The 24,341-nt window shown below is 39.2% G+C and overlaps 2 protein-coding genes across 2 annotated transcripts in view; both read right to left on the reverse strand.

The window, feature by feature from the left end:
- Positions 1-12,564, reverse strand: part of si (sucrase-isomaltase) — a 68,184-nt gene extending 55,620 nt beyond the window's left edge. The window contains exons 1-6 of the mRNA XM_032510107.1: positions 12,401-12,564; positions 11,966-12,064; positions 11,132-11,244; positions 10,619-10,744; positions 6,287-6,418; positions 5,620-5,739 (exon numbers count right to left, since the gene is read on the reverse strand). Coding sequence (XP_032365998.1) covers positions 5,620-5,739; positions 6,287-6,418; positions 10,619-10,744; positions 11,132-11,244; positions 11,966-11,984 — 510 coding nt within the window. The 5' untranslated portion in view covers positions 11,985-12,064; positions 12,401-12,564. The remainder of the gene's footprint in view (positions 1-5,619; positions 5,740-6,286; positions 6,419-10,618; positions 10,745-11,131; positions 11,245-11,965; positions 12,065-12,400) is intronic.
- Positions 12,047-20,616, reverse strand: LOC116681685 (sucrase-isomaltase, intestinal-like). Its single transcript, XM_032509658.1, has 10 exons — positions 20,585-20,616; positions 19,131-19,151; positions 18,827-18,950; positions 18,434-18,519; positions 18,003-18,123; positions 16,703-16,812; positions 16,233-16,384; positions 13,831-13,881; positions 12,401-12,572; positions 12,047-12,199 (listed from the first exon to the last, which is right to left on the reverse strand). Exons 3-10 carry the CDS (start codon positions 18,948-18,950, stop codon positions 12,047-12,049), a joined length of 969 nt encoding a protein of 322 aa, XP_032365549.1. The 5' UTR covers positions 19,131-19,151; positions 20,585-20,616.
- Positions 20,617-24,341: the final 3,725 nt, after the last annotated feature.

Below are 24,341 nucleotides of genomic sequence, written 5' to 3' on the forward strand. Positions count from 1 at the left end.
TCCCGGCTTAATCCCTTATCCTGGTTTTGTGCAACAGGCCCCAGGCATGGTGCACACAAAAAGGAAGTTTTTCCTCGCCACTGTCGCACTGTTGCTTGCTCTGGAGTGAACTACTAGAACTGTTGGGTCCTTGTAAATAATGGAATGTGTTCTTGACCTACTCTATCTGTAAAGTGTCTCGAGAAAACTCTTGTTATGAATTGATACTATAAATAAAATTGAATTGAATTGAACTTGTTTGATCTTGCGAGCCGGCCAAAGAGTTAAGTAGTAGCGTTACGTTTTGAGTGGATGGCGCGTGCTAGACACCAAATTGGATGCCAATAAGATTCTGAATGGAAAGTTTACTTTTTCAAAAGTTGCCAAATGTTGTCAAGACCAAAGTGATCTGTGAGTTTTGTTGGGAACTGCGCTATCATGGAAGCAAGTCCAGTCTGAAATACCACTTGATGGCCAAGCACACAGCTAATGCCAATTCTCCCCCTCCCCAAACCCCCCCCCCCCCCCCCCCCCCCCCCCCCCCCCCATCGTCAAAGTATTTTTTCACCCTTTTATTGATGGACAGTGTTACGTTGTGTGAGAGATTATTTGCTCAAAGTGTGAATGACTGCTCCAAGTGAGAATGTAACGTTTGAAATTAAACACTACAGAAGGCTATGCCAGTGTTGTTTTCAATGCAAAGAAAAAAAATTTGCACAAAGCAAACCGATCCACTTTTCCATTTTGATAAGAGCACTAACATGAGAAAAAAATAATGGGACAAAAAGTAATCCAGGGACATTTAGAGTAGATAAAAAAATTGCAATTAATTGCAAGTTAACTATGACATTAATGCGGTATATACTGTATATAATATGTTATTTTATATACGTGTATATATATATATATATATATATATATATATATGCATGGGAAACTACATTTTCATACTGTGAATCTTTTTTTCTTAATCACAAACTGTTTTTGAACTGAAAATGAATCGAATCGTGACATTTTCTGAATTTTACACACCTAGTTTAGGAGTAAAACTGAAAACATTATTTTGTTACACTATGTGAGCGTGCCTGCTGACAGTATTAACTTTTGGCAAAGCACAATGTTGCATTCTTTGACAGAATTTTTGTATCCTTTTTATTTTAGTTTGAAAAGCATGTCTTTTAATTAGGCGAGAAGTGAGCCTACACAATACCGTACATGTCAACAACATGATGGGGCATGATCAGCTAAGACAGCGTAGGCGTAGAGAGCTCTACTGAAGCAAAAGCTAGGCTCATGGAAATGTCAGAGAAACAGCTTAGAGATCTGGAAGTGACAAAGAAAAGAGAACAGAAGAGGGATGAAGTACGGGAGAGGGTGGGATTGATGAGAAAGAGAGATGGTAAAGGAGAAAGGGGATAGAGAGACAGACGAGTTGAGGAAGAGAACAGAGGAGAGGAGAAATCGATAATGTAATAGAAATCTCTAGACGTGACTGTGTGTTAGAAGTCGTCCTTAATGACATGCATTGAGAAAAATGATTAATCCACAAAGAAAGGCGGAGATTTCCTATGTGTGCACATTTCTGTGTGTGAACCCTTCAGTAAAGCACAGTCGATTTTAAATCTAAAGGTTGCCTTACAATCGCTATTTTTAACCTTCTACTTCCTCTGCCAATAATTTTACAACCCAGTTTTTAGCACAGACATGAATCATGCTCATGTATGCTCACATGCTCACACACGCACACGCACACGCACACGCACACGCACACGCACACGCACACGCACACGCACACGCACACACACACACACAGATTTACAGGCTGAAGTTTTTGGCAGGTGGTCAGAACTCCAAGGTCGGAGCTTATTGATAGTCCCTCAGAGTTGCTATTTTTCATTTTTTAGTAATTGTTCTGTTCTTTAACATGAGATTTTGTCTTTCTGATGTCCCCAGCTGTTTACTATTACTGACAGCCCAGTAAACACTTTCAACAAATCTTCCGGCATTCCTAGCTGCATATTTCACTTTATATTTATGTCTATTTGTCTCTTTTTAATATTCTTCGTATGTCAGTCTGCCCATCTGTCATTTAGGGCTGTAACAATAACCGCATCAATGCAATACTGGCAGTGATGTGACTCTACCGGTGATGATGTCATCACCTTCATCACTGCATTTTTTATATTTAATTTTTCTGCTGGTGAAAGATACAGGAGTACATATGCCGTGTGATATGACTTACGTTTGAATAATTAAGAGATAATCATTGTTTAGTTTTAGTTAGTGACTGTCTTCTATCCTTTGTTCAAGAGTTTATGGAGAAAAACAACTTAAGTTGCTCATCACTTCACCTTTGCACATGCTTTGACAGTCCATTAATAATATGGGTGATTTTTTTTTGTATGTGACAAATTATTTTGAATTATTACTAGGCTTGAATACTACATATCTACAGGCAACATTTAATTAAATATCTAATACACTTTACATTGCATAAATTAGCCCAACAACTAGCAGTTTCCTGCTGCTTATAGCTTAATCCTGAAAAAACACCACAGTTGAAGTTTCGCCTGCGTTCACGGTTTTGTAGCCTAACGTTGAACGAAGCAGCGTATATAAGTATAGAGAGCATCAACCTAGCGGACTGCAGTCGCCCTCTCTCTGCTCAGCTGCTAGCCTCTGCCCTGCCCTGGGCAAACCTTTTCTTTTACTTCATTGACAATAGAGCTTTCTAAACTGTCTATGAAATTGATCAAAGGAGAGAGCAGCATGACCATAAATGACAGCACGATGCAGTAAAGACTCTCACATTGAGCTGAAATGGAAACACTGTGCTACAAAACATGTCATAAGCTTTAAGCCGGTGCTGTGTCGGGGGTAACATCCTTCACTTTATTGGCAGTATTAACAACGGATGAAGCCACTGTCTTGAGAAGCTTGTTTTATTGTTCACTTTTAACTCGCTTTACGTTGTCTTGCCTATTCCTTTTTCCTCTTGCTTTTCCTCCCAGCTGCATTTGTATGCTACTCTCAGTGCTCACTGTAATCACATACATCAAGGCCACAGCCCTACTGTCATTACCTGTGTCTTTTCTTCTAACTGTCTATATCTGTCCCTCTGCCTGCTTCTGCTCCAACGTGTCTTCCAGGGTTGGGTATTTGTTTTGTTTTGTTTTTTTCCGCGCTAAATTGTTACTTTTTTTTCTTGTCTGTCCTCTTGTCTCTCATTGTGTCTGACTTCCTGTGTACCTCCCTGTCACTCCACCACTCAGAAAGAGAGCCAATCTGTCTCCCTGTACATTCCTATTGTGACTGTCTCTCTTCCTATACCTGCGTCTTTCTCTTCCCATGTTTATGTCTGTCATTACTACATTTAAACCCAGATAGACTCCCTTCTTGCCATGCTGCTTTGTTTACTGTCATTCATTTGTGCCTTCTGGACTCTGAGCTGAAAGGTTCAACTGTGTGAGTGAGGTCCTGCTATGAATTCACCTCCACACTGAAACATATGGGCCATCAGGAAAATCTTATCAAATACTTATATTAGATATATGATATATTAGTTTTGATATTAGTTTAGTGCCTTTAAGAGAAGTGGGTGTGGTTATTAATTTAGCTAATTGACAGGGATAGACTAACACGTCACATGATGGAGGCGTGTTGATCGGATTTAGCCAAAGCGGCTTGGATAGCAATTGTGTCCTGAGGGAGACAGCCACGGAGGAGGCAAGGAGCTGCAAGCTGATGGCTGCAACCCACACTTTTTTACGTGGAGAACACTATTGAATCAAAGGCGCTGAAAAACTATCCTTGTTTTCCCATAATACTACTTTTGTAAATTCATCTTTTAAAACATGAACTACTACAACAACAAGGAAGAGCGGGGCTGGCCCGGCAAGGAGGGCGTGGTTATTGAAGCAAACAGCCATCTTCAGAAGTGAAACCAAACAGTGTCTGGCTGAGTCAGTTTAACACAGCACCCCCTCTAGGAAAGCCATACACTCATCCAGACAAGTTTAGTCTCATTCTCACATTGGATGCAACACGTAGGTAAAACAAGACAGGGAATTTATGTTACGAGCTAAGTTAGCCTTTATTAGCTGTCTGTCTTTTGGTATACGAGCCAAGACGAGCTTAGCTTTGTAACACTGTTAAAAGGAGAATAACTACCAGCATGTCTTCTAAGACTTATGTATTTCCGTCTCTGTCTTACACACACACACACACACACACACACCCACACACACACACACACACACACACACACACACACACAATCTGTAATGCGTCGATGCAGAATATTTTAAGATTAAACACTGATGTGGAAGCAATGCATATGTTTGACCTGTAATAAACAGCATGAAAAAGGGATTAGCCAATGGACTGCGCTTAATCGTGTGCGTAATCAAAAGCAACACTATAAAAGCATGAGAGCAGCAGACTTTAACCCCCCCCCCCCCCCACCACCTCTCTCTGCAGGAGAAAGCTTTTTAAACATGTGTTCTTTTTAGAGAAGGATTAAAAAATAACATACTGGAGGCTTGAACTTCCATTAGGGAATATTATGGTTTGATGTAAACTATAGAGACACATATACACACAGCAAATGCTCATATGCATCATGTTATATAATGTATAATTCAAAGGATCAAATACTTCTCAGCAAAACAGACATGCAGGAAAAATCTCGCCAACTTTATTACTATGGCTTCACCATATCGTTTTTTTAATCATCACCGTGATATCAACTTGCGCAACAAATGCTTTGCAAATACACTAAGGGGTTTTGTGAGTTAGTAGAAAGAGAGTTCAGAGAGAGAGATCAGTTGAAGACTGCACTTAGAAATGTAGCTATTATTCATTTTGTTTATTGGTGCCTTTTGTTCAATGAAATAATGTTAAATGTATTTTCCTTTCAACTTTTTAATTTAACAAGCAATTTTCTTGTATTTAAGAAGTAGGCTGAAAGCAGCAGAAAGGCAGAACTGAGTGCACTTTAATGTTGGTTTATTTAATGCTAGTAATATTAGCACTTTTTTCAAAAACATTATCACATATTTCCCTCATATCTTGCAGCTCTAATTGTTACTTATTGTATGTTAATTCTTTGATGGCTATCCTCAGGCTTATATCCTTGTATTGCATAGGTTAGGATTGGAATTGATCTTTATGCCATGTACCTGTAAATATTTTTAATTTTTTTTTTCAGTGATGAGTATTCATTTAACAAAGCTAGACTTTTACCTTGTTATTGTAAGGCTAAATGGAACAGAAAGTACCTCTCCAACTTATGCATGGCTCGTATCTTTTTCAGTGTAGGAGAAATCTAAACAAAGTGTACCTTTGCTTTACAGTATAAGAATGTATGACCATAAGTGAATCGTGCTTTGCAACATTAAGCTTGGCCCATGTAGGACTTCCTCACAAGCTGATGACCTGAATATCATCACTGTGACGAGCCATTTAATCCAGATGCAGATCCAGACATGCACATATGTCTGGAAGTTTGGTGTAAAATAGGCATTACCACCTGGAGCAGTGAAGTTGTTGATTGAAAGAAAAGATGTATCTAATTGTGGGGCCACCATGTTTCATCTGTATCTATTATCCAGTTCTCTCTTGCACCCAAATGCAGCTCACCTCTCCTAACAGAGGAGTTGTCCCATCTGATTCAGTGACCCAGGCGTTCTTCTCAGTCCCACGGTCATAGGAGCCATATGGGGCATTCCCTACCCTCTTACTGGTAGCTATTGCAGGGTCCTGGGGGCAATGAAATACACTCGTGAGAATATGAAAAAACATAAATGCTATTTCAAATTCTTAACTATATTAATGAAGAACGGTCATTTGGTATATTTGAAAGACTGATTATATAATAAACATTTTGAAATTGCTGTTTTCACTTGTTGTTGTTGCTGATTCAGGTAAAAACAAAATCATGTTTAAGTGATTTAATGTTGCAACATTCTGAGTTTTATGTCAAATAAATGAATTGTCAGTGTTATGACTTCTCTTTTTGTAAGTTGATCATTTATAGAGTCAATGATTTGAGATTGAGTTTGATTTTATGACAGCAAGCTCCTGTGGTTAAATATTTGTTGAGCTTCATACAGCGGGAGTAGATCAACTTGACATCACAGCAGCCAACATTTGGCCAGTAATACAAGATTAAGGATACAATAATACCAAACACTGAAATGCAAGTTATTTGTTGTTGTTGTTGTTGCACAGGGATGTTTAAAGGTTATATTTTCTGTTAATTTATGAAATACACAAATTGCTTCACTCACAATAAGATACTTCTTACCAGGATGATGATGTATTTCTGTCCTTTCTCATGAAGGTAGTCGGCGAATTGAGGAAGTTCGTTGAAATTGAGTTTGTCATAAGTGAAATCTTTCTTATCCTCCATGTAGTCAATGTCAGTGTACTGAATGTCCTGCAGAACAATAAGAAAATGTATAGTGTATGTTCACCTTATGTACAAAACAAAACAGTATTTACTTGCATTCTTTTATTAGTGGTGCCTTTTATATTCAAATCAATGTTCAATTTGTTCAATAAAATGTTGGAAATGATTTCATTTCATTTGTTTTAAATCCAGCAAGCAGTGTGTTGTATTTTAGCAAATAATACTACTTCTACTGCTGATGATGATGATGATGATGATGATGATGATGATGATAATAATAAGTATTCTACTATTACTACAACTACTACTACTACTAATAATAATACTTATTATAATAATACTGAAAGCAAGAAAAATACAGAACTGAGTAAACTTTACTATCTTTATTTATCGCAAGCAAAATTGTTATCAGGATATTTACCAATGTAATAGCATATTGCATATTTTCCTTATCTTGGGCTGCCCTATAACTTCAACACATCCACTTAAAATTCTGCATGTTTAATATGACTTGAATGCATCCTCCTAACACATTATATTTACATCTCAGCATGGGTAATGAACACACTTTAAAGCATTTGTAATGTGATCCTCACTGAAAAAAGAAAACGTTTTAACTTCTGTCTTGTCTGACCTGCCTCTGCTGGTTTTTTGAAGACTTAACGTGAGTGCCAACAACTTGAATGATGTGCTGCTAAACCTTGGGAGGACAATGGGAATGTTAGCACATTCTGTTTTGTGTGTGTGACGTTATGCTTGCTCTCTGTCTGTTGTCTGCCAAAATCTACTTCATATCGATAGAGCAGATGGTTTAGAAGGCTCTGCCAGATCCTTCCTCTAATGGTAATCAGCTCCAGACATATTAGGGAGAATGTGATAATGCCCTCTGTGGTCTATCTAATGGTTATCAAATATGTCCCTGAGTACAGCGGGAGAGGAAGCAGCTGCATCCTAATGTATTTTGAAATGAACAAGAGATTGGAGATTATCACAGTGAAATATTGAGATAGGTTAGAAATTTGTTTGCATTTGATCCGTAAATAAGACTGAGTTCAAACCACGTCTTTGGTTAGTGCAGTCTTTGCTGAGTTGTGATACAGTTGAAGGGTTTTATTGGAACATATGAAAATTAGGATTAGGCGTTTACCTAAGTAATTAAGGATGGCAAAGTACCTCAAACATCAGTGCTCTGTGTGGAAGGTACATCTTAAAGTTACTATTAGCAAGCCCAGAGGAAGATAAGCAGTAAGGCTCATTCTCAAGAAAATGTCAACCAGAACTGGTAGTTTATCTAGTGTCTCAGAAGGGAAGAGGTGTTGGAGTAGTTTTAACATTAAGACCAGGTTCAATGAGATAATCAGGGTGGCCGCGGGTCCTTAAAAAGTCTTAATTCACGTTTCCTAAAATTAAGGCCTTAAAAAGCATTAAATTGTCTTAAATTCAGATTGGGTAGGTCTTAAATATGTTTGTGTCATGTCACGGCGAAAATGCAGGCAATCTGTTGTCGAATATTTTTTCCCGTTAGGCTTTGCGCTGCGTTGTCGCGGTAACATAAGCCTATTTGTACAGGTCCTATCCCCTGACCAATCGGCTATCCTAACCTTAACCACTCCAACCAATCAATCTGCTTCGTGGGCGGGTGTTGGCGTGGCCGTAGTCAGTGAGATTTGTAATTTCGCGGGATTCGTAATTTAGCAGCATGCAGGTGATACAGTAATTGTTGATAGCCGTCTAGAAACACGGGGAAATGCAAGTTCAGTGACAAATGGCTTGAAAACAACGAGTATCCTTGGTTAAGGTCGGTGCCTGAAAATGCTTATGAAGCGAACTGCGTTATGTGTCGGAAGATTTTCAAACTTGGGCCAATGGGGATCAGAGCGGTGGAATCGCACGTACAGAGCAAAAAACAGAGACTACTAGCTAGTTTCTGCTCCACCGCTAGCAACGATGTCAACGCTACAACGCTAGATGTTATGCGGGAAATCTACAGCAACAACACCAGCTGACCTACGAGCAGTTTGTGGCTCTACGCCAACACTCCGAGCAGAGGGGACGGGGGGGCTGAGGACCGTGACAAGACACAATTCATACAGGTCAAATGACGGGACTGAAGAAGTGTTCCAAGCAATGTTTCCAGATTCAAGGCTTGTACAGTCATTTACCTCTGGGAAAAAAAAAAGACCAGATACGTGGCTAAATTTGGATTGGCGCCATATGTAAAAAAATAGCTCATCACAAAAGTCCAGAAATGCGGTGCGTTTGTAATTATGTTCGACGAGACACTGAACCAGACAACCAAAAGCAAACAGCTGGACTTGCATGTGCGTGTATTGTTATAAATTGGTAAGGACACTCTTTTGGGAAGGCTTTCTCAAGTGCAAAATCACTGTTTTGTTTATTATAGAATAAGAATTGTTTTCCAAGTATATTCACAAAAGCTCATGACTAGACATCAAAACTTGAACAAAAATTGGTCACTTGGAGACCTGAAAACACACACACACACACATATTCCCACACCGCAAAACACTCATACACACTGCTGTCTACTTTCTCTCCATGATGAGTCCTCCACAAACTGCAACCCATCTTTCTCTCTCTCTCTCTCTCTCTCTCTCTGTCTGTTAGGCGCACAAATCATATAAGAGTCTTTGCATTTTAAAAGCAGCTGGAAATTGGCATTTAATTATTATTTTTTTAATATTCACTTGATGTTATAACCATTTGTTCAAGGGACCCAAATGTTCTGAAAATATTGTAATGTAATTTAGGACAGCAATTACATGTTTGTGTTATGCTTTCAGATTACACACATTAAGTCAATGTTCCTAAACTCAACCGATTGTTGTCACTTTACCATACTGTTAATTTTGTGTTTACTTGGAAAGATTACTGTATATTTCCACTTTGTATTTCCATCGTAAATTTGGTCTTAAATTTCATTTAGAATTGGTATTAAAAAGTCTTAAAAAGTCTTAAATTTAACTTGTTAATACCTGTAGCCACCCTGATAATGAAAGGAACTTGGTTGATTGATCTTTGATTATCACTAACATTCAGTGATGCTTCAAAAATGGTTGTCCTGGGATTGAACCTATAGAGCAAGCAGACTCTCCATTATTTAACAGAAAGCTGGATTACCCCGTCTAAACTAAAGGCCATCCCTATCAGTCTAACTGTCTGTTAAACTCCTGCTTCCACCTTCATATCACGTTTCCACAGAAAGTGTATTGGTTAAGGCTCTTGCCTCTGGAACCACACAGTAGTGCATGAGGTTCAAATTTAACAAGGTGTGTTCAAGGTGATGTATTGATTTTTGTCCACCCCCTCCCCCACATAAAAAAGCTATACGGCTGTAAAGAAATGCCCCACTACATGGACAATGCCTTGTCACAACATCACTTTAGACAGTTGGTATTTAAAATGCATATTTAGTCTTTACAAAAGGAGAATCCTGCAACCTCTAACGTACAGTGTCTCTCAACATTTGACATCTCATCATTGAACGACCTGCCTCTGCTTTGTCCCCGATATGCATTCCTTGTTTTGCCAGGAAAATCAATGGAATATTTTCATTTCCCAGACTGCTGTTGATTTGCAGTGATGTCAGGCTTCTTTTTAAAGATTTTTTGGGGGCTTTTTCCCTTTATTTAGTGACACTGGATAGACAGGAAAGGGGGAGAGGGATGGGGGATGACATGCAGCAAAGCGCCTCAGGTCGGACTCTAACCCGGGCCGCTGCAGGACTCAGCCAACATGGGGCGAACGCTCCCACTGGGCAAGCTAGAGGCTTCTTGTTATTTTGGTGGAATTTGTTGCGTTGTTCCTCAGTTAAAGATTGCCTATTTCTCTTCTGGTAAGCCTTCCCTTACACCTAGTCTGATATGATTTTATTGTACATTTATATTGTGGTGGTAAACAGTGTGTAAACACAATGTGATTGTATATGTTTGGGATTTACAACATAGAGCGGAGAAATTGATTGTGAAAGGGCCAAAGGACATTCAGGCACCTGGAATCCATGATATAGATGATTTCTTTTTTTTTTTGCATTTTAAAATGAAATTACATTATTTCACCATTTTCTCGCAAAAATATGAACACGAAAATAAACTGTGTTGGCAGCAATAGCCTTGGTAGCAATTTTAGATATAAATCATAATACTGTATACTGTAGGCATACTGTATATAAACAGCCTTAAATAAAGTAAGCAGACAGGATCTTACATATGGGAGGGCCACGGCGCGGTTCCTCTCCACTGTTTGCTTGACCTCACTCAGGTTTCCGTAGCCCCACCGAGAAATCTGGAAACCCAGGGACCAGTAGGGAGGAATGACAGGCCTGCCAATGAGCTGGAAAACAGAATTGGACATATCGTTAATAGAATTACTTTGCCAAGGCAACTCACACAATACTTTTGCACAACATACTTAGCCAAATAACATTGCCCGTATATTCTATATATATATATATATATATATATATATATATATATATATATTCTTTTTAGACATTTTGCCTTTATTAGTATAGCTAAAGATTTTTGAAGGGGGAGGGGGGGAGAAGAGTATGCAGCAAAGGGCAATGGGTTGGCGTTGATCCTGGCCACTGTGGTAAGTATTTGGCCTTTGTAAACTGGGCAAACACTCAACCTGGTGAGCTACCAAGCCCCTGTAGTCTTGTATACAGAATATGCCTTTTTTTTTTTTAAGAAATACAAGTAAAACTCTTTGCCTCACCACAAGGAACTCCTGCACTACTTGTTCTGGCGTGTCTCCAAAGAGAATGTAGAAGTCAAGGATGCCTCCGATCGTCCTGTAGGTCACAGCAGGAGCAGGCTGCAAAGTCACCTCTGGAAAAAAAAAAAAAAAAAACGGACGTGCAAACTGAATCTTAATACCTTTCTTAACTATAAATTTTAACCCTCTAAAAATGCCCTCTCAAACTGTTGTTAACCAGCAATACCTTTTTTTTGTTGTGCGGGCTTTAGGTTAAAATGTGAAACAGTCAAGACAATCCATGAGAGGCGAAAAAAGCTTTTGTATCATGAGAATATAGACATGAGCAAGAAAAACATGTCAACGGGTATTCCGACTGCTATCTGTCATCTCCTTCATAGAATAATACAGCCATGCAATATTCTCTTTGATTTGTCAGCACAATTTTTGATTGAGGCAACAGTATATCCATTTATGTTAGGAAGATGAGGCATAACTGATGGCTCATGTGCCCTTGAACCAATTCACAAATGGCTTTTTTTTCCTAATGTTCTGGGTGTATATGTATTATACTGTTACTGTATGGTCTTTATTTGTTTTTTGTGCACACTGTTGTTTTCAACACGTGTTTCTGTGTTGTTTACTTCCCTAAAGTGTGTGGTGTGTGTGTGTGTGTGTGTGTGTGTGTGGTGTGTGTGTGTGTGTGTGTGTGTGTGGTGTGTTGGGTGTGTGTGTGTGTGTGTGTGTGTGGTGTGTGTGTGTGTGGTGTGGGTGTGTGTGTGTGTGTGTGTGTGTGTGTGTGTGTGTGTGGGTGTGTGTGTGGTGTGTGTGTGGGTGTGTGTGTCATTATATTACCCATAGCATTGCTGTTCATGAGAAAGACTCCAAATGACTTTCCACTCTCATCTTCCAAACACGGAAGAAGGGATAGTGTCCCTAGAGGTTATGTGTTTCCTGCGGGAAGGTAGGAAGACAAAAGGATGAGGGGATGAAGGGAACAGGTGTGAGGCACTGGAGGAACGTGGGAGACTTATTGAAGCTGAGGAGGTGACTTCTGTGCTTCATCTTATACGCCTTTAATAAGAAGCCCTTTGGGAAGGAAGACACATGCTGGGAGCACATGTTAACACAACACAACAACTGTAACCAAAAATACAATAACGTTACGGGGTTAACGTGTTTAGATATGCTATAAGTGTGTGTGTGTGTGTGGGTGTGTGTGTGTGTGTCTGTGTGTGTCTGTGTGTGTCTGTGTGTGTCTGTGTGTGTCTGTGTGTGTGTGTACCTTACCCCATTAGGAAAACCATCTCTGGTGAAGATGGGCCAAGTCTTCCAGTTTGTGTCATGACGATATTGTCTGTGCACATGCTCTCCCAGGCCATATATATTATGGGATGGAAGCTTAGCAGACAGCTGTAGGTACTGGTCTGCAAACACCAGTGGAGCCATTGTAGTGTTAAACCTGTTTTTTTAAGAACAGGACACAAAAACTGTGGGTCACCACGGGGAAGTGAGAAGACAGACTGAAATGAGAAAGGGAGCGAAGGGATGTGGCAAAAAAGAGAGAGAACTAGTGAAACAGAAAATGTTAGAGACAAAGAAGTAAGAGTGAGATGCAGTGAAAAGAGAGTAGTAATGAGAAGAGTATGTGTTGAGGAGTTGAGTTGTAGAAAGAAAAAAAACTTTGAAGACAGACCATCCTATCAAGCTCTAATAAGCCCTCTGGGTAGCATTTTTCTTGAAAATAAGACATACTGTACACTGTTAGTTGAAATACTGAGATTGCTCTAGGTGTATACAGCTGCCAAAACAGACTAAATATAGTAAGTCAAGGTTGTAAATGCAGTAAATACACATTTATATTGAATAGTCATGACAACACAGGACCACCAAAAACAACTGAAATAAAGACTAATTACATTCATTTTTAATCATATGATGATAGTTGTGTCTTGTCACAGTCAATCAGGGTCAAAAGGATGACCAGGAGAGGCTACATTTGTGTTCAATGAATGTCTTTTCACTAGTATCTTTTATTATGAGAACTGAATGCCCATACAACAGCCATAAAGATCAAAGAGCAGAATGATTATTGGTATCATAACTCTGCGGTATGTTGTAGTACTCGAGACCGGTCTTGGTCTCAGCGCCACTCTTTGAAGGTCTCTGTCACATTTTAACTCAGTCTCGTCTCTGTCTCTGATGAAGAGAATTTTATTTCAAGACCACAACTGCAGGGCTATCACTAAATTGCACGTGTGTGGTCTGATCTATGGGTTAATGTCATTCCTGGGATTGGATGTAAAACTTCCTGCTTCAAATGCAACAAAAAACTTGACTCATTTCTAGTTTGAAATGTGTTACTGTTAATCCCCTTTCCCCGCCCCCCTTAACACACACTCCCAAAGTGAATGCAGGTGACAGGAGAAGAATCTCTGACTGTCTGGGAGATGTCAGCCAAATCCTTGGTAATAACATTTTATTTATTACATTTTATTAAAAAGTGTATTTGTAAAAAAACATCTAAAAGAAAACACACAGCAGTGTCTAGATTCTGCAATGTAACGCTAACTGACAGCTGGGACCACCTAAGGTTTTTATCTGCATAAGGAAGCGTAGAGAAAGGTAAGCTAAGTGTAAGAAATTTAAACGAAGCTAGCTAGTTAAAGTTATTAATCTGCCTCTGTTCCAAAACTGTATGGAATGGAAGCATATCAGACAGATGTAGGTACTGGTCTGCAAACGCAAGTGGAGCCAATGTAGTGTCAAACCTGAATGTGTGTTGTTTTTATACGAACAGGAGACAAAATCAATGGGTCACCACTGGGAAGTGAGACGACAGACTGAGAGAGAGCGAGGGGATGTGGCAAAAAAAGAGAGAGAACAAGTGAGACAGAAAATTGATTACAACATTGTCACTCCAATATCAAAAAAATTTAGTATCTGGAGGAAATTATGCCACAATAAACATTTAATGATGACTTGGTTGGAAAAGTAAGTAGATAAACCTTATTACCACTGTACTTTTTATTGGCCTTGTGCTACTCATGTGATTATGAAATGTTATCAAATAGTTATGAAAACATTAACCCGTGCATGTGATATTGTTTTTGATAAGCAGGTAAAAATGTTGCAATAGTTTAAATATGATTAATCCATATGTAACGTGCTTGGGGTCAACAGCCAGCTGTCCTTTTAATAAATGCTGGTATCTACTTTAATGTTAGTGAACACTTTGCTGGTCATGTAAAACAATTTAACTTGGTGGAGAGGGTGATGGGCTGCAGTCACATGCTCCTCGGATGTCCCATTTCACTAGTTGGGAAGTCGTTCTTACAGCTTTAGTATGTTCATAAGCATTAGTCGGAATATAGGTAAAAACATTAACGTTGCCAAGAAGGTGTGTTGTATTTTATTGCTCAGAGCTTTTAAACAATAGCTGTTTCCAGTATTTAGCCAATTCCCAGTTTGAAGCTTTATATTTGTGATTTGGTCCCAGACTTGTTGCTGCATCAGCACATTCTCTAAAACCACTAAATTATTGCTTTACCCGACTTGTAATGAGGATTAATGCTAATACATAACTTTTCTAACTAATCCAGGTTGTCCACATACAGCTGCTAATCTTCAGAGCAATATCACTCTCTCTGGTTGAAGGTCATGTGCACTGTTGGGAAAGACAATGCTGTGCAATACACCAGTAAATGAGGCAAGCCAAAGATTGGCAGGGTTATGGTATTTATCCCCGTGCAACACTTCCTAGTATTAATACAGACATGGGTTTTGTGCCCTCACAAGCCCTATTTTTCACAAAGTGCCATATTCTATAGCCCATCAACAATAATAATGGTTTAATGCCTTTTTGTGTTTAATAGGAAATCTGTGTGGGCACACAGCTTTGAGGGGTAATTGATCACTGCAATGTCACCCAGGGCTAACCAAGTAGCCTGGTTCGACACAAACATAATTACTTGTTGCTGTGGGAAACTAACATGCCACATAGCAAGGTATTAAATGTCATTATCTGGAAATCATGCAGGACAATTAGAGATTATGTAACCCAGTCTCATGCCAGTTCATGAAATGGTCACGTTATTTTGATTCATTGATTCATGTACAGGTCACGTTAATGTCATTTATTTTGTGTACAAGTCACGATTTTCGAACATGACCATTTCACGAACTACCATGACACTGGGCTGCTCTGGGGGATGCAACAACGGGGTAATGAAACGCCACACACCAACAACATCGAGACGATTGTGGTTAGGAAGAGAATAACGCGGAAAGGAACTGCAACACGTGGGACGTTATCCCCGGTCTCCGGGGTGAAAGTTGTGTTTGACCCATCGACCACCGTACACAAATTTTTGGCTTTTCAATACTACTTGCTACCATAATTGTTCTGTGATCACAAATTAGGCTTTCCATTGAAATACATTACATCCAAATTTGTAATCAACACAAAAAAAAAATGTACGTGACCTGTACACGAATAGATTAAATAACGTGACCATTTCACAAACTGCCATGAAAACTAAAGACAATTTCTGACATAATTGCATCAAATGTGATGTTCATAAACAATGGCAATGACATATATTGCCAATTTGCAATTCTATAATGTGAATGTGAAAAGACAATAACTGGCAAAGAGAAGCACAAGTCAGCTTGGGCACTATGGCACTTACCATATTTTGCCTCCAGAATTACACCCACACAGGCTACTGTGGATACCATCTTTATCAAACTCTAATAAACTTTCAAAATCTCTTTGTAACTAAATGTTTCAACAATCATCCCTCTCTACAGGTGAAGCCATACAGTAGTATATATCCCACATATACAGTATATGTAGTATATTATAACACAGTAAAATTACAGTACTTGCCTAGATGCACATTATTTTGTTGAATATAAACAGTATATATACTCTGCTCCCTTTTCTAGATCCTTCACTGTCCACATGTCAAACAATGGGATATTGTAGTTCTTATGAGCAACCCTGTCCTTGTCCAACACAATTGCACAAAACACACACACACACACACACACACACACACACACACACACACACACACACACACACACACACACACACACACACGTCGTAAGCACTCACAGGACTTTGTTGTTCTCCTTCCTGCGCACAATAAGGCCAAAGGGGTTGTCTGTCATCTCCAGTGTGTTGATGATGGGGCTGGAGGGGTCACTGTTGAGGCTGCTGATGTGCTCATGGGGGACTTCAAACCTCTTCCTGTGGGCATCATAGATCTGAGTAGAGAAAAAACATGTGTAAGTGTGGCTTCATATCTCACAGTCATGTCCTTCCTTTGTTGTGTACATTGCTATTTTTGTCCTGTTTTGTTTTGAACAACATTTGTGTTAAACATGCTTTGATAAAACAATGTATTAGATTGGAATGGATTTATCTCACAATTCCCTCTGTTGCTGTCTAAATGTGTGTGTGTGTGTGTGTGTTTGTGTGTGTGTGTGTGTGTGTGTGTGTGTTTGTGTGCGCGTGGATTTGAGCGTGAATTTGTGTGCATGCAAAAAAGGTATTTAACAGAGATGGTCTCTGTCAGTGTCTACCTTAAATCGAAGTCGATTGCTGGACTGCATTTCTGCGTGAAATGACAACTCTTGTATATCAGCCCCAAATAAAGAAGGAGATGTCATTCTCTTCAGTTGGGCTGTTATTACTGCATAATCAAAAACATGGTAAAAGAGGGTAAAGATTATAATACAGTTTTGTTTTCTTTACAAATAAATACTTAAAGATGAAATTACATAAAAATAGAACTCAGTGGGTTAGCTTAGCACAAAGACTGGAAATGGAAATACGGTTAGCACGGCTCTGTCCGAAGGCAACACAATTGATCACCTTATAAAGCTCACCATTAACATGATTATAACGTTTTTGTTTAACCCATACAAAAACCTAAACGTAAAAACTATACATTGTGATTTTACCGAGGATTATGTGCTGCTAGTTTCCTGACAACTTCAACTGTTCCTTTCATAAATATGCATTACATCTCTGGCCATATATTCTGCATTAATATTCAAGACACCTTTAACATCTTTGGTCTACTTAATGATCACTTATGATCAATTAAACTTAACACAAAAAATACAGTATATATTCCCTACTGTGATGCGTGAACTGCAACAATAATCATAATACCATTTAAAGTTCAGGTAAACTTGGATGGGAATCTCTTTAAAGGCAGATGTATTCCCAGGTTATAATTTACCAGTATGATCAAAGGGTGCAATATGCTTACATTCCACAGTTGCCTTTGAGTTAAATGTGGGTAATTTGCATAGGAGCCTTGAGTGAATCATAGCAGAATACATGTAAAACTATTTGAAGTAAGCTAAAGTTATATAACAAGTGCTTTAATTTTATTACAATGGTTAAAGTCCCTGTTGAGTAACCATGACATGGTTAATGGTTTTTGTATAATGTTCCTCTCTGTCTAAGCATTTGCCATATTTGAATTTAACCACCTTTGTTACATATTTAAATATATTTTTTTTCTATTTAGAACATGTTCCTATGTTATTTTAAACAATGTGACTGGATATGTTGTTCAGACTTGATATAAAATGGCCAATGTTTATTCCTGCTTTTACACAATAAAGGAGTTCACATAAGGCAGTGAAATCAAGCAGAAAATAGAAAAACCTGCATGCTGCAAAGTCAATCATGTTTTCTAATATGCCATCCATGTCATATTTCACAGAAAAGCATGCCTGAGGCAAAGAAATGAAGTCAAGGAAAAATGATGTGATGAAGACAGACGGACAGATTGAAGGAATTAAAAAAACATTATAGTATGTCAAATATTAGAGAGAGAGAGAGAAAGAGAGAGACTGACTCTCTTACAGTAAGGATTTGGTCGCTCCACTGATTCCACTATGTATCCGTGGTTGGTTGAGAAGAAACACCAGGGAACATTTCTTTCGTCCAGTGGGCTCCAGCAACATCCACGCTGCTCACATTGCAGCTGTTTGAGTAGTTGATGTGATTAATTATTTTCATTATCCACATTGGTAATTTATGTCATTGCTACTACTATAAACAATGTTGTTATCATTATTATCATTGCCATTCTAAAAATCATTATAACCAGTGTACCCAAAATCATCTTCAACAACACTATTTTAAATGTGACATTGGTTCTTAATTCAATTGTAAGAAAATCCGTCATTATGGAATCCTCAGCTCCTTTTCAACACCCATTAAGTTGAAGGTCTTTGAGAAAACTTTCTCCATAAATATAACTTTGCCGTCTTGGAAATGATAGTGACTTGTACCTTTGAGGCTCCAGCATCCGGGAAACAGTCTACTCTTTCAGCCAAAGAAATGCTGGGACACTGGGGAACGAATACTTCAGTAGTTTCTGCCAAAAGATGAAATGTTTACTTAAAAATATATAAGTTAAATCCCGGAAATCTTACATAATAAACTACCTAATAGACTGCACACTGATTTATGATTCATACCATTTAAGCAATGGAATATAACCAATTGAGTGAGCGAGAATTGAATCTGTCATTTCATCAAAGCCCTCTACTGATTGTAGTAGTTATGACGGAACCAAAGATGGAAGTGAGGTGATATTAAAGAACAACCTTCTTCCTTTGCCGGGTGGTTGGACACTGATACATACAGGTATGTATCTTTTATGCGTACATGTGTTCACCTACCATCTTTGATGATTCCAGGTTCTCCGGTGACAAACAGAACTATGAGAGCGAGGGCTGCCACGGACATCAATGTGAACATGACAATTAGGGTCACCTCCAAACCTGAGAAGCGCCTTTTCCCCATCTAATGCGCACACATACACAGAGTTTGATTACAAAGGCCAATATCATTAACACCCAAAATGACACCAAGTTTACTGAAAACAGGGTCTCAAAGGTCTTATAAAACTTCCCTGCTTAATGAGGCCCATTGGCCAGACAGACAGACAGACACCAAAACTATAGTAAACAGATATATACTAACCTTGGACTCAGCAGAAGCTTTCTGGAGTTGTAGAAAAAACACAAAACTGAAAGAATCTGACAGTAAATGCTACACGGCTAAGCTTATCTGGGCATGGAGAACAATGAAACAGCTTCCGAAGTTTAACTTGTTACATTAATTATATTGTCTCCTCTCCCTGCCTGTTGTGTTTAACATTAGAGTGATGCTAAAAATGGCCTTGATGAATGCACATCTTTCCTACTTCTAGAGGGTTTTGTGCTGCAACCCCCCCCCCCCACCAAAAAAAACAACAACAACATGTGTCACATGTCAGTACTGAACCTATTAGCGCTAACTACATTTGTAACATTTAGGGAAGACAAGAAAGAGAACAATAATTACAAGACACGGGAAGTCAAAACTGCTAGACAGGCTGAGCCTATTCTTTGCAAAGGCACACATCATATCACTAATGGAATTAGGCTTCACTCCAATGTACTTTTGGAGACAAAACAAGGTGAATGTCTGTATTTGTGTGGGAATGTGTCTATTTGGGTGAACGAGAGGCTTACAGCCATCCTGTTTAATGTGCTGTGAAGAGCAGGCGAGGGCAAAGAGAGAGACTGAGAGTCAAACGTGCGCATGCCCCCCTGGACCCCATACAGAAGCACCGAAAATCGTTTGCAAACATGCAGTGCAACACTGACACACACACACACAAATTCATACAGTACAAACCCTTTCAGATTCTCTCTTCTTCCGTTTAGCTTACAGTAAGTGCCTAAAAATAGCTTTCACCCATAACAGCATATCATTTTACTTCTCCTGACTCACAGACATTCTGATAGGTGCAGATGTACACACATTTAAAAATAAACAGGGGCACTTTATAGCTGCACTGTTGAGGTTCCCATGAGTGAAGGCAGTTTAGAATAATATCTGATATTTCATTTGAACTTTTACTTAATACCCTTAGTTCACTGGTTACTTTGATGCTTAAAGGTTATTGTCAGCCAAAGATGAGGTTTGCCACCTGCAATTAAGTTTCAAGACTTGCATAAAAATGTGGATCACTGCAGTGTACATCTAAATATAAAGTCAGTCAACACATCGGTATTCAAAGCCCTCTATAGACATTTGTTTCTCAGGGCTGCATTGTAATTTAGAGCGGACTATTTACTCTACTGGTAAAGAGCTACACATAACCAGATAAACATAACCAACATTATTAACAAACTTGGTCACAGTCTGTCCACAGTAATGTGGATTCAGCTGCAAACATCTGCAAGATACATAAAGTTTAAGTCAGCATCTGTAACAAGAATGAATTTTCTTTAACCAAATTGTTATTTGTTAATCATACATTATATACCATCCAACATCATATTAAATAAGTAAATCATGTTGTAGCATCAACAAATGCTGTAGTGAAATATAAAACAAAGATTAGTTTTTGAGTTGAACAGGTAGACAGCCTGCAGCTGCAGTCTTACCTCTGCTCTCCAATGTTCGGGGCAAAGTGCTTCTGAGTTCAAATGAGATAGCACCTTATAATCCACAGGACGTATTGTGGTCATAGGGGCTCACCACTCCTGTGTGTGTGTGTGCGTGCGTGCGTGCGTGTGTGTGCGCGTGCGTGTGTGCGCATGCGTGTGTGTGTGTCCTGCCAATGGGCCTCATTAAGCTGGGAAGTTTTATGAGACGTTTGAGACCTTGCCTTCAGTAAACTTGGTGTCATTTTGGATGTTAATGATATTGGCCTTTGTAATCTGTGTGTGTGTGTGTGTGTGTGTGTGTGTGTGTGTGTGTGTGTGTGTGTGTGTGTGTGTGTGTGTGTGTGTGTGTGTGTGTGTGTGTGTGTGTGTGTGTGTGTGTGTGTGTGTGTGTGTGTGTGTGTCAGTCCAAGCATGTAGACCCCAAAGCCATGAAGTGTCAGATAACCATCTACAGTGTGAGAAAACAACTGCAGTCTAAAATCCTCATATCAGCTTGTTACAATCAATCCCATCCCTATCATGTTTGATTTCCACAGAGCTTATGAGAGTTTGTGTGTGAATAGTTGTAATTTATCCAAAGATATCTGTGCATTTTTGTTGTTTTATGTAAGCTGTGACTCAGCACGAGTAATCATTACCCCACTGTTACCACATCACCACTCATTTACATACAGACACGTGCGCACACACACACACACACACACACACACACAAAATTGCATACGCATTTAGCAGTATTCAGTTGTTTGGTTGCAGTAGAAATAACAGTAGGACATACCAGATGATGCCGGAGTCCCTGAATCTGTTAAGTTATATGTGGCAGCCAGTATGTGTGGTAACTTTACATGTACATGTGTGATGTAGCTTTACCTGCAGATCGCCTACTCTTATGCTGCTTATGCATCTCAAACCACCTCAGTGGTGGCATTCTAGCCAGATGTTGAAAATGTGTCAATGTATTTCTATCTGCAAGACACTACACAATATTTACTTCTGCCATAATATGACTATGTCAGTAAGTAGTCTCTGTTAACCGTTCTCTGTATTCTTAATACATCTATGGTCTGTCTCCTCTGTCCCTGTGATAACAGCAGCTAAAATAACACTAAGGGGCTTATGTGGCTAAATGAAAATCTAAATCTCCATTTCCATGCCAGTATTTCCCAATGCATTTGTGTCTAATAGACTGATGATGTTGATGGGGCAATTGTGCATCCTTGATTTTTGTCCACTAAAATTGATTGTTTCTGCCACTGAAGGGCTCAGATTGTTATTTAAAGTCTCTAACAACATTATCGATTTCACAATGTAACTTCTTGTTCAAAGACAGCAGTGTGGAGTGTTGAACGTGAGTCGGGTTAAAGGTGTCCCAGTAGTTTGCTGTTTTGAAGTACAGAAATTATGGGCTTGTATTATCTAAAAGTTTTTCAGTGCTGTGGCTCAATATTTAGGTAAATGATTTCAACAATGGATAAGGTCAGAATAATTCGATGATCCTCTGTATTCTTGGAGTCAGAGTATTCTAACTCTATTCTAACTTAGTCCATCTATCAGTTAGAGATAGAAAAACTGGACATACAGATGTCAAGTGCACCCCCGTGCACTACTTAGATGTGAGAATACAAAACATTGACCATAAAAACGAGCCACCACCATTAACAGGCATGCTTACCAGAATTTATGGCTTTAGGGATCTCTGGTTTGCAAGGATGTCGTGATGTCGGAACAAATATAAGAGGAGAAGGCAGAGGATGACAATCGACCAAGTTGTAGGAATGTACATGAGATACCTTGATTTTCCCCAGTATTAGCAGCCCTATCCTGAATGAACGACCCTAATAATGCTAAGGTGAACCTTTAGCTTTGATGAGAACTAGCCTTAAATGATGGCTAAACCAAAATTTAGAAAGGGGGAATTTTCCACGAGTAAGAAATTATGTTGTGAGGGAGCTAGTATGAGGCCTTAGCAATAAGTGGTTCATCATAGATTTAAAAGAGCAGAAGAGTGTGTCAGTGCGGCAACGAAAAGAAGCAGGCCCTCCGCGTTTAGAATGTTAAAGTTGTAAGCATTATTATTTAAATGAAGGCCAGATGTCATGAGTTAGGCCAACGTCAGTGATAATATCACGATAATTATGCTGCAATAAGATGAGTTACATAGAGCATGCTCCAAATTAGAGATCAATTTAACCATGCTGCAAGAAAAGGACAGGTTGATCATGCTGCAATGATGAAGTCTAGTTGACCACACTGCAATGACATCATGTAAAACATGCTCAATGATGTAGACATCAAAGATGATAAGAGCCCGTTAGATGTGCAGCAAAGATTAGATCCCTGTTGCAAAGATGAAATAGTGTTATATAAGGATTTGCAGAACACAGCACCAATATAGGGCTAACTATGAGGTTATTGGAAGAAGAACGACACTGCAGTGCGGCATGGACGTAGCAGCAGAAGCGGCACCAATCCTGAAGATGTCTGAATAAGCTGATGGGATAGGTTACTTGACGAAGGCATATTGCAAAAGGAAAAAACAAATGAAACACAATGAAGACCCCATCAGATAATGTGATATAGATGAAGGTAGTTGGCTTTGTGAAGTGATAGCAGCCTTTTTGATAAGACAATTAAAAAATTAAGTTGTCAATTAGCCGGCAACAATATGACGTCATTGTACAAAAATAAATGCATTTTGAGACTGAGAATACTTTTGTATTGATAGACTGCTTACCAGGTACAATACTTGCAAATGAAGTGAGCATAAGGCACAAAGCCATACTTACGCATGCAGCAGGTGTGTGTGTGTGTGTGTGTGTGTGTGTGTGTGTGTGTGTGTGTAGATATATGTACATTGAAGATTCTCACTGAACGCATCAAAACTATAAATGAACACATGTGAAGTTATATACTTAACAAAAAAGTGTCAAATAACTAAAAAAAACATGTCCTATTTTCTAGTTTCTTCAAAGTAGCCACCCTTTGCTCAGATTAATGCTTTGCACACTCTTGGCATTCTCTTGATGAGATCGAGAGGTAGTCACCAGAAATGGTTTCCCAACAGTCTTGAGGGAGTTCCCAGACATGCTTAGCACTTGTTGGCCCTTTTGCCTTCACTATGCGGCCCAGCTCACCCCAAATGTCTCAATTGGGTTCAGGTCTGGTGACTTTGGAAGCGCCGCACTCCATCACTCTCCTTCTTGGTCAAATAGCCCTTACACAGCCAGGAGGTGTGTTTGGGGTCATTGTCCTGTTGAAAAACAATTGATGGTGCAACTAAACGCAAACTGGATGGGATGGCGTGTCGTTGCAGAATGCTGTGGTAGCCATGCTGGTTCAGTATGTCTTCAATTTTGAATAAATCCACAGTGTCACCAGCAAAGCACCCCAACACCATCACACCTCCTCCTCCATGCTTCACGGTGGGATCCAGGCATTAAAAATCCATCCGGTCACCTTTTCTGCATCGAACAAAGACACAGCGGTTGGAACCTAAGATCTCAAATTTGGACTCATCAGACCAAAGCACAGATTTCCACTGGTCTAATGTCCATTCCTTGTGTTTCTTGGCCCAAACAAATCTCTTCTGCTTGTTGCCTCTCCTTAGCAGTGGTTTCCTAGCTGCTATTTGACCATGAAGGCCTGATTTGCACAGTCTCCTCTTAACAGTTGTTCTAGAGATGTGTCTCCTGCTAGATCTCTGTTTGGTATTCATCTGGTCTCTAATCTGAGCACTTTTAACATTGCATATTGT

The sequence above is a fragment of the Etheostoma spectabile genome, chromosome 3, assembly GCF_008692095.1.
Source record: "Etheostoma spectabile isolate EspeVRDwgs_2016 chromosome 3, UIUC_Espe_1.0, whole genome shotgun sequence".
In the NCBI taxonomy this organism is placed as follows: Eukaryota; Metazoa; Chordata; class Actinopteri; order Perciformes; family Percidae; genus Etheostoma; species Etheostoma spectabile.